We start from the raw sequence: 11,235 nt of genomic DNA on the forward strand, positions 1-11,235 counted from the left end.
CTGTCTCGTGCGTCTATTTAGGCTCATCAAGGCCTTGAAAAAACAAATTCACACAGCTAGGAAGTTCTTTCCAAAACAACACTGTTATACAGTTTATATAATACAAGTTTATTAACACAATCAGTCAACTCATTGCTCAGTGAACATCTTCCACGAATTTGCAGTCGCTAATGACCGGTGATCATCAGAATCCTTATGAAAAATGTCTAGTGATCAATAGTTGCCCATTATCATCTTTGGTAGACAGGTGACCTATCCAATGTACTTTTCTTTGAAATCGTCAATCTGTTTCATCACGAATTGCGCCATAATATCCGCCTTGAGGGCTGCTTGTTCTTGCGTTAGGAATTGCATGTCATCCAGAGATCTTGTGACTATTTTATCCCAATTAGCGGGTGGAACAACTCCGGACAAATGGTTGGGATAACCGATCTTGAGGGAAAATTGAAATTGTTAGCAAATTGTTGCCTCAACATGGTCCGTCTTCAATCTCACCTTATACCTAGCAAGGGAACGTAAGATCAAAACCACAATGTAGATGGCGAAGTATAAAGTAAAGTACAGCGGGAAGTACCAAAACACTCGACTGATGTAGTAGTAGTTGTAGTTTTTAACTTTAGCCGGTGGCGGTGGTGGAGGTTCCGGAGTCGTCGTTGATGGCGGTTTGTCATGGTGGTCGTGGGGGTAATCGTGATCGAAGAAGTACTCCGGAAAGTGATCGTGAGGATGATTGTACTTATATCCATGGAAGCCGAAGGGAATGTCCATGGGAGGACCACTCATTAGCGGCCCGAGTGGCATGCTCATCATCATGTTTTGAGCTGGTGGCATGGCCATCATCATGTATTGGGGTATTGGAGCCGGGGTAACTGGGCCCTGAGAACCGGATGGTGGTAGGTAGGCTGGGTAAGGAGAATCTGGATGGATGGGGATCGTTCCGACCAAATCGTCGGAGGAGTCCGGTGAACTGGGTGGGTCAGATGTCGAGGAATCAGCTGACATTACGGATGAAGGAGAAAGATAGATGTCAGTGGGACCAGCCGGTGGAGGAAGATAGCTTGTTAGGCCGTTCGTGTAAAAGTTATTGCCCATTGGTGGAGGATTGTAGTGGGAATGAATATTTGGTGGAAATTGGAATAGATCAGCCGGGGGTATGTATTGGTTTGATGGGGGAGAGTCTGGGTGATTGGAATCTACCGATGCGTCATCTGCTACTGGCCCGGCTGCTGGTGGAAGGTAGCTTGTAACTCCGTTGAAACGAGTTTTACCATTCGCTGGTGGAGGAGGGTAATGAGAGTGTATGTTTGGTGCAAATAGGTTTGGATCTGATGATGGGATGTATTGTATTGCTAACGAATTTTTCTCTGAGGTCGTTTCTGGAAGCGGGGTGGGTCCTGCTATAAGGTTGTGAAGTGGAGAGGGCGTAATGGGAGCTGGAATCACTGGTACGGTTACAACAGCTGCAGTTGGAGAAGGTGGAGGTGAAGCTGGCGCTGGTGAGGATGGATTTGTTTTGGTGTCATCTAATGAGGCATCTGAAAAAATGTATAAAAGGCCATCTTAAGGAATGTTGGTCGATGTCACACGTTTTAAATAGTTGATGAAATTTTCTAGTTATTTTTAACTTTGTTGCTTTAAGCTTCCTCTTTATTTTTGATTCCATTTTGCATCATCTTCTTAGCTAGTAGCTTAGCTAGTGTCTCAAACGATCAATGACCAATCGCAAAAACTGCAGGATCTCATCGATGAGTAAATTTGCCTCATGTTTTCTGGGGAAAACCTAAAAAATCTGCCGGAAAATGAGGAAAAGTGACGAAAATTTTACTCAGTCTAGGAGTAATACCAATAGACTGAGAAAATCCAATCTTTACTTTTCTCATATTTGGAATTTTTTCCTGGAAAAACCTGGAAAACATGAGGCGAATTAGATCATCACTGAATTCTTGAACATTTTTTTTTTTCGATTTATGAGTAAACTAAACTTAAATTTGGGTTAATCTCAATGGACGTGTGGGGCTTTGAAGCTTAAAGTTTAAATTTTCAGATTCTCGAAGTCCAAAATTGGACAGACTTGGACAAAATTTAGAGATCAAAACATTTCAATATTCAGCCACGTCACAAATTAACAAGATCATGAACTGGTTTGTAGGATGTATTTAATATTAAAATTATTTTTTGCTGTGTAGTATGGTTCCCGTACCAGTCAACCTGGACTGGTAGGATCGAAGTAATTCAGAGAAAATTTGTGAGATATTTCTACGACGCCTTCCGTGGTGAGATCCGTTGAACTTGGATGGAGATGGAGATCGATGCAGATTATTGCGACTGCAGACGCTTGAGTAGAGATGCAATGATGCCCAAGAGGTGTTTGTTGAAAAAAATCTCATAGGAGAAACTGACGTACCGGAGATACTAGGTCAACTTAACCTTTACGTTCCTGAACGAATGCTTTGTCAGCGAAACTTGTTGCTGCTTGAGCCCCGGAACTCCTTGTACGGGTTTCATGATCCTGTCCGCTTCATGTCGACTAGGTTCAACGAAGTCTGCATCCTCTTCGACTTCAACTCTACTGTGGCAACATTTAAGCGTTGACTGACTGAATTGCATTAATGGATCGAGTGAGATTCGTTACTGTGAAAGGTGAGTAATATTCCGTTGCTCCTAAATTGTAACGATTATGCTACCTGTATATATTTTTTCTCGATTCACCACTGTCGACGAGGATTGCTTCGGATGATGGATGTCCAATGGAGCTGATTGAATTATAAGTTTTATGTTGTTGGCTACAGTTGATATTTGAAGCCATGTTTACTCTATGTTATGTTCACAAATGTGCTTGTTTTGTAATGTTTGTACTGTATTGTGAAAAGGTATGGAATTTTCACGCCATTTAAATTGGCTTTTCCCCATCACATGCATTAGGACGACAAAAAGTCAGATGAATGAATAAATAAATTGATTAATACTTTTGCGAAATACAACCTCTTTCGTCCAAAACATCATTTCCTGAGCAATTCTCAGTCAAATGAGCAAACAACTTGGCACGAGCCCCTTCGATTTTGATAAAACTTTCAACATGTCTACAGTATGGGAGATTATGTTTTTTTCCACAGATCACGAGACCATTTTGACTCAAGACTAATTTTTGAAAAAGGGCGTATGTGTTGTCTCATACGAATTTTTAAAAAAAACTTAACCTAAAACCGTTTATTATATCAAAATGGTATCTGAGAAAAAGTTGTAGAGAACTCATAAAACTTCAAAGGAAAAAAAATATACATTGAACAAAAATGTACATATTTGAAAAAAAAAACATATAGTGTGAATTTTCTTCATTCCAACGTACAATTTTTTTGAATTTTTGTTCTGCGATGACCTTACGTCATAAGGTATTTAATAAAGGTTAAACCAAGATGGAGGAATTTCAAGTAGAAAAGCTATTTTTTTTATACGTAGGTGTTCAATCAGGGACTTAATCACTGGGTTCAAAGTCGTCGGATAACGCGCACAGAAAGCACAGAAAGCGAGTACTTTAACGGGGTAAATTATGTGGACTGTATTTAGTTTTAAGCAAACGACTGTTCCTGTGAAAGGTTTATTGCGGACTAAATTATATAAAATTCTAGGGATCTATTTAAGTGCGTGCGATGTTTTTATCATCGGTTTCCTACCTAAACTCGGCCCTACCGTTGATCGTGAAGCGATCGATATGGTACGGGATAGATTGATAAGGAACATTGGGCAGACTAGGTCAACTATATCTCCTACAGTTCACCTACTCGGGTCACTCATGATTGAGTAAGTGATCTTGCAGTGGTATGGTTTTTTTTTTCTAGGTAGAAACCCGTGAAAGTGGTGATCGGTGCGAACAGTAGGTATTGTAAAAATAATGTTTAGAAAATTGGTAAAAATAAGACCTTTTCAAATTTTTTTTTTTTTTGTAACTTCATACGCAAAGTTTGCGATTTTCAGATTTGGTTGGAAATACTATCTAACATGAAGCATTAGTGTGAAAATTTATTAGCTAGAGAATGATCTTAGAAGAGAGTAGGTAGATAGTTTCGTTAGAGTACGGCAGCATGAAAATTGAATAGAAGTTGAAAATGAGCGAAGGGCCATTAATGCGACAGTACAAAGTCAAACGCACACCTTTTGCCTAACCCGTATGATTGTAAAGTATATTTGGCTGTGATACTTGTTTCGGAGAAAGCATCCGTTTCGGTTCGCGTAACGGTTAGTAGTGAATTTTATTTCTCTAGCTTAAACTAACGAAACTTAAACTCTACACATTTCAAGTAGTCTGAGAGAGGTACCTTGTCTGGTTTACAAAACATCATGAACCAATACACTCGCTATCGTACAAGGAAGTACATAGACGAGTGTAGCCGAAAAGGAAGGGAAAACAATTGAAGTTGAGTTTTCATTCAACGCTATGCGGAAAGAAAACATGTGGTGACAATTAAACCAAACGTTAACATTCTAGTGCAACATGTGCGCAAGTCGCTTGTTGCTATTTTACATCTCTGTTTTGTCAATTGGCTTGAGTGTGTCAATTTGGTGGGCTACAACAAAAGTCTTTGTTGCCTTTGAGAAATTCGACACTGTTGCATGTTATGGAAATTTGGGTGCTGTAAATCTAACAGCTCTGAAACTTAGAGAATTTGAGATGCATTGAAATATTATGCTACACGATGTACGAGGAGATGTGAAGTATGTCTTCAAATCTAAAGGCAAAAGTGTGCGCCCGCCTTTGCTCATTACTGTCTGCGGATGTGCATAAAATTTCATACAGGTCTTTAGTCAAAATTAGTCTTAAACCAAAATGGTCTCATGACCTGTGGAAAAGCATAATCTCTAATGCTAAAAACGTGCTGAAAGTTTCATTCAAATTGGAAAGAGCCGTGCCAGATTTTGATTTTTTCTGACAAAATAAATTTTAGGCGAACAAAAGTTCAAAACATTTAGGGAAAAGTTGGCTTCCGCAATACCTTAACCTATTATCGTCAGGGGGGTAAACAAAGTCCTAGAGCACTCAAATTTGGCCAATAGTTGCTCTGAAACACAATGTATCCACATGCCAAAATTGAGCTCTCAAGGACGTTGTTTACCCCCCTGACGATAATAGGTTAAGGTATTGCCGAAACCAACTTTTCCCCTACTTAAAAATCAACGATTTTGGTTCATTTAGAAGTGTCCTGTGCTTTCAGTCAACTTTTGCTCGTTGGGCTAAACATGTGGTCCACTTAGTGAAAGACTTTCGTTAGTTGGGCTGAGCTGTCAAGCTGATAATTTGTTGAGGGATACACCGATTGTTTATTATCATCACTATCCTTTAGTAACTATCCAAATTGTTCATACATTACTTACCTTACCAATCAGGCTAAGGCCTTGTTGTCCTCTGCTGTCCGAAGAAGTCGTCTCCACTGTACTCGATCCATGGCCACACTTCGCCAGCCTCATAGTCTGCGAAGGGTCCGCAGGTCGCCTTCTACTTGGTCGATCCAACTTGCCCGCTGCGTGCCTCTTCTTCTTGTTCCTGTTGGGTCACTTTCTAGAACCATTTTCACTGGGTCGTCGTGCGGCATTCTTACGACGTGCCCAGCCCACCGTAGTCGCCCAATTTTTGCAATGTGGACGATGGATGGTTCTCCCAGCAGCTGGTGCAGTCCACCGTAGATGGTACGCAACACCTTCCGTTCGAAAACACCAAGGGTGCGTTGGTCCTCCACGAGCATAGTCCAGGTCTCGTGGCCGTAGAGGACCACCGGTCTAATCAGCGTCTTGTAGACAGTCAACTTCGTGCGGCGGCGAATTTTATTAGCCCGAAGCGTCCTCCGGCGTCCAAAGTAGGCACGATTCCCTGCCATAATGCGTCTTTAAATTTCTCTGCTGGTATCATTTTCGGTGGTCACCAGTGAGCCCAAATACACGAACTCATCGACCACCTCGATTTCGTCATCGTCAATCTGAACTCGGGACGGGAGGCTAACATTGTCATCCCTTGAACCTCTTCCTTTCATGTATTTTGTCTTTGATGCGTTGATGGCAAGTCCAATCCGCCTAGCTTCAGCCTTCAGTCTGATGTACGTTTCCATAATGTCAATGTTATGATTTAAAAGGTAACGAATGTTTTAAGCTCTTTGCAAACAGCAGCTTAAGCGCCACTCTCCGAATCGAGAGACTGCTGACGCTGATCAAGAGGCCCGGCTGGAGGCTCTCTTCAGGGCGGGTCAATAATGCTCAAACATCGATCCCAATTGACGTTTACAAGGGCCGATTGAATATGCTTCAATACTACTACGTTTGTGCCATGATGTCAATGTCATCGGCAAAGCCAAGAAGCTGGATGGACTTTTTGAAGATCGTGCCACTCGTGTCTATCCCAACTCTTCTGATCACACATTTTAACGCGATGTTGAATAGCAGACACGAAAGTCTATCACCTTGCCGTAACCCTCTTCGAGGTTCAAAGGCACTCGGGAGTGTTCCCTATACTCGAACAACGCACATCACTCGATCCATCCTCGCCTTGACCAATCGCGTCAGTTTATCCGGAAATCCGTACTCATGCATAATCTGCCATAGCTGATCTCGATCGATTGTGTCGTATGCGGATTTGAAGTCGATGAACAAATGATATGTGGGAACGTTGTATTCGCGGCATTTCTACAGAACCTGCCGAATCGCGAAAATTTGGTTCGTGGTAGCGCGGGCACCCATGAATCCCGCCTGGTTTTGCCCCACGAACTCTCTTGCAAATGATGACAGGCGGCGGCATAGAATTTGGGAGAGTACAAGTGGCGCTCAGCAGTGTGATCGCGCGGTAGTTACAGTAATCCAACTTGTCGCCCTTTTTGTAGATTGGGTATACGACACCTTCCATCCACTCCTCCGGTAATATCTCCTCCTCCTTCCAAATCTTGGCAATTACCCAGTGCAGCGCTCTAGCCAGTGCTTCACCACCGTATTTTAATAGCTCACTTGGTAGTTGATCTACACCAGTTGCTTTGTTGTTCTTCAGCCTACCGATCTCCTCCTCAACTTCTTGAAGATCAGGGGCCGGTAGCCTGTCGTCTTCTGCGCGTGCTCCGAGGTCTGTTGCCGTGCCACCTTCGTTTTCTGCTGCTTCACCGTTGAGGTGCTCGTCATAGTACCAACAATCAATACGAAACTAACGATTTTAAATTGGCTCACCACTATAGTAGCCTATTGGTCCCAAGCAAACGATTAACGTACCCTATTCTAGTCGAAATTCTAGTACTACGCAATGTTTGTTTTGATTCGCTATGAAAGTTTGACAGATAAAATGAGGGGTTATTGGTTTTTCCTATGTTTCGAGGGGTGATTCAACAAGCTTGGGACCGAAGATAGTACCAGAGGTGAGCCAAAAAGTTGAGCACGTTTCTTCGGGACCTACTTGTCTTAGAGTTACCTCTATGATAGTACTGCTTCCACCTCTCAATCACCTCACACTCGTTCGTGAGAAGGTCACCGTTCAAGTCCTTGCACATATCGGCTTGCGGCACGTAGCCTTTGCGCGAACTATTTAGCTTCTCGTAGAACTTCCGTGTGTCGTTTACGCGGTACAGATTTCCCATCGCCTCGCGATCTCGGTCTTCCTGCTGACGCTTCTTCCTTCGGAAAACCGAGTTTTGTCTGTTCCGCGCTTGTCTGTATCGCTCTACTAACAGTTTGCATTCGCCGTCAAACCAGTCATTTCTTCGGTCCGGGATTGCAGTACCTAGTGCCGCTGCAGTAGTACCATAGAGGTAACTCTAAGACCACTGGGTCCCGAAGAAAATCATTATTATTTTTGGCTCACTCAGTACCAGAACAACGGTCCCAAGCAGTCCCAAGCTATTTCACTCACCCCTGCATGTTCTGCATGAATCCACACACCCCTGATGTTATCTGTCAAACTTTCATAGCGAATCAAAACAAACATAGTGTAGTAATAGAATTTCAACTAGAATAGGGTACGTTAATCGTTTGCTTGGGACCAATAGGCTACTAAAGTGGTGAGCCAATTTAAAATCGTTAGTTTCGTATTGATTGTTGGTAGTACTACCTATGGCGGAACGGATGTCCCTGCAGCCATCTTCAAGAGAAGCTGCGCCAAGCTGCTCTTCCGTGGGTAGTGCAACTTCCAGCTGCTGCGCGTAGTCCTGGGCAACTCCGGCGTCCCGTAGTTGCTCAATGTTGGGCCGCGGCGTTCGACTTCGACGGGTGTTATGCACCGTCGAGTGTTTTGAGTGCATGTATACTGCAACTAGGTAGTGGTCCGAATCTATGTTCGCACTGTGGTACGTGCGGACGTTGATAATGTCGGAGAAGAATTTCCCGTCGATTAGAACGTGATCGATTTGGTTTTCTGTGTGTTGGTCAGGTGATCTCCAGGTGGCTTTGTGGATATGCTTGCGGGGAAAAAAGGTACTTCGAACTACCATACCCCGAGAGGCTGCAAAGTTCACGCATCGCTGGCCGTTGTCGTTCGATACGGTATGCAGGCTGTTTGGCCCGATTGCCGGTCTATACATTGCCCCGTTGCGAACAGCCGTCGTACACCTTCTCGTCGTCGGGTCTCCCTTCGTGTGGGCAGTGCACGTTTATGATGCTGTAGTTGAAGAAACGGCCCTTAATCCTCAACTTGCACATCCTCGCGTTGATCGGCTGCGCGTTGGCGCATCTTACGCAGCCGGTTTCCAGCTCGTTGGTGGTGCCACAGGTAGAAAGAAGCCGCTCGATGCCCGCTTTCCCATACCTTTTGTCCCGTCCAGCAAAGTTCCTGCAGTGCTACGACTTCGAAGTTGCATAGTTGAAGTTCGTCATAGATTAGGGAAGCCGAGCGATTTGCAGTTCCATGTTCCGAGTTTCCAATCGTAGTCCTTATTTCGTCGCAAAGGTCTGTGCCGATTATTCCGATCCGTATTTCTTTCTTCAGTTTTTGCAACTTTGTTTTTTTTCAGGGTGGCTTGTTGGGCCTGCCCCAACCCCCTGTCTCGTCGGGGGACCATCGTGCACAGCTCTGTTTAGAGTCCCACGCTGGCACTAGGACGGTGATCATCCGCTCCTAACATGGAGAACAGACGCCGTTTTGAGCCGCACCTCCATGGTGAACAGACGCTCGGGTTTGGTGAAGCATTTCCTCTATCACATTACTATGGTTACCGCGCCAGTGTTCGCGTTGCACTTTGCTATTGCCGGACTGGCAACATTGCCCAGGCTACGCCACCCAGCTGTGTCCATGTTTCAGCTGGTAGTCTTTTGTTATCATATGACTCGGAGAGGCGTGAAGTAGGAACTTGTGAGGACCAGGGCTAGGTGTTCCGCTCCTTCCAGATTGTCAACTCACCATTTTGTAGCCCATTTTGGGAATGTATTCTTTCCTTAAAACCATTGGCCGAAAGGAACGAAGTCATATTATAGTGGGTGCCCGGCCATTGTGGCATTGAAGGATGTGCTTCTGCATCGAACTTCATCGGTCCGGAACCATTTTGTGGAGTCCCTGAGTATACTATAAGAATGGAACTAAAAAGTTGGGAAACGTCTCCATAGTCGAATCCAACTGGAACACCACTGAGGTATCCAGACAGGCGAAAAGATTTATAAGACCAAGTGCAGCAAAAGCCCGGATTTTGCTTAATCTTAGTAAAAGAGATCTTCGGGTAATAATTGGTCTCATGACTGGTCACTGCCCTGGCAGATATGACTTATATAAAATAGGAAACTGCTGAACATATACTCTGCAGCTGTGGAGCTCTGTTCAATCAAAGAATGTCAATATTTGGAAAAGGGATATTAGAACCATTTGAAGTTTGGAAAAGCAATCCTAAAATGGTATTACACTTTATAAGACGAGTTGACATATGACAAATGTCTATCACACCTTAATTGTGAAAGGATATGTGACTAGCACTAAAATAAAATGGGTCAGACAACAATATTCCTAGGTAATGGACGCAGTTGTAAACCACCATCAACGAACGAACGAACAACATTGAAGAACGCATTACCTGCTGTGACACTCATTCATCGATTACTAAACAAAGCTTACCATTGGGCTTCTGGTACTGATAGCCTTTTCGTTTTCCGTGTTTAGCTTTTAGTATTTTGAAAACGGTTCCACCATATGCTTCTCCTGGGGTGAATCGGTCCGAGGCCACCGCTGAAACATTCGCAATGAATTTAATCTACAACATGTTCTGCACCGTCATCTGAATCTTAAGATCTCACCAGGTTCTATAAACGAATTCTGAAAAGTCATGGTTCCATAATTTACAGGCTTCATGGACAATCCATCGACACTATTTCGATTGAATCCACTATTCATTGCTTGGTCAGTTCCAGCACTGAAATTTAATCCACATGTTATCGTTAACAGCCTTCCCAAGCTGCCTCTTGAATGAACTAACCTTGCATCCGAGTTATTTCTCAATGGAGAAGCTCCTTGTCTGAAAACGTTGCCGTATGCGCTGATCTGTATAACTCCAGCCTTTGCATAGCTCACTAGCAGCACACCCAGAAGCAACTCACTCAAAACCAGTTTCACTGTCATTCTTCCCCTCTACGTTTCTGTCGGTCAACGGAAATTTTTGAAACGCTAATGATTCACTTTTCACTTCCAGAATGTACTACAATTCATTGTCTTTCACAGGTGCCGTCGAACCGATCGGAAGAAAATAAATCCGTCTGATCGGTGTGTCACTTTAAAATTCAATGCCCTAATGCGGTCGGGATGCTGCACAGAAAGAACCGATCGTTTGTCTCAGACAGACTATTATCTGGGTGATCTAGATAGAGGGAGAAATTTCATTTTCAGTACTCCGGAAAGGCGCTAAGTATCACCGAGTGAGCCTTGGTGATTGTGGACGTTATCACGTTCTAAAGTTTGGTGATCTAGATTTTCCACCAATGACGTTCCAGCTAATTTTGTCATCAATTTCTATACACACCTAATAATTGCCGATTGGTGTAAACAAATATGCAACGGACCGTGAAATGGTCGATCTCGTGAACATATTACGAAGCGAAACGAAGTACGACGAAGTGTGGCACTACACTTTAGCTTTTTCAAAAAAACCAATATTCTAAAGTACGGTCGAATCCGTCATTCAAAAGTTCTTTCATTTGGGTGCTATTAGTGACAGGCAAACCACTTATGTTTAAGCGATCAATTACATTTATCCTAGTAGGAAGTTCTTTCTGAAACGGCACTGCTTTTCCATGTCTTAATAA

The 11,235-nt window shown here is 43.3% G+C and overlaps 1 protein-coding gene across 1 annotated transcript; it reads right to left on the reverse strand.

Moving 5' to 3' along the window:
- Positions 1–252: 252 nt before the first annotated feature.
- On the reverse strand, positions 253–10,555 carry LOC135708099 (uncharacterized). Its single transcript, XM_065230045.1, has 5 exons — positions 10,413–10,555; positions 10,234–10,349; positions 10,055–10,165; positions 496–1,535; positions 253–432 (listed from the first exon to the last, which is right to left on the reverse strand). The coding sequence occupies exons 1-5, from the start codon at positions 10,553–10,555 to the stop codon at positions 253–255; spliced, it is 1,590 nt and encodes a 529-aa protein (XP_065086117.1).
- Between the last annotated feature and the right edge of the window lie 680 nt (positions 10,556–11,235).

The sequence above is a fragment of the Ochlerotatus camptorhynchus genome, unplaced genomic scaffold (assembly GCF_037179485.1).
Source record: "Ochlerotatus camptorhynchus isolate MF236.1 unplaced genomic scaffold, CSIRO-AGI_Acam_v1.1 ptg000026l, whole genome shotgun sequence".
In the NCBI taxonomy this organism is placed as follows: domain Eukaryota; kingdom Metazoa; phylum Arthropoda; class Insecta; order Diptera; family Culicidae; genus Ochlerotatus; species Ochlerotatus camptorhynchus.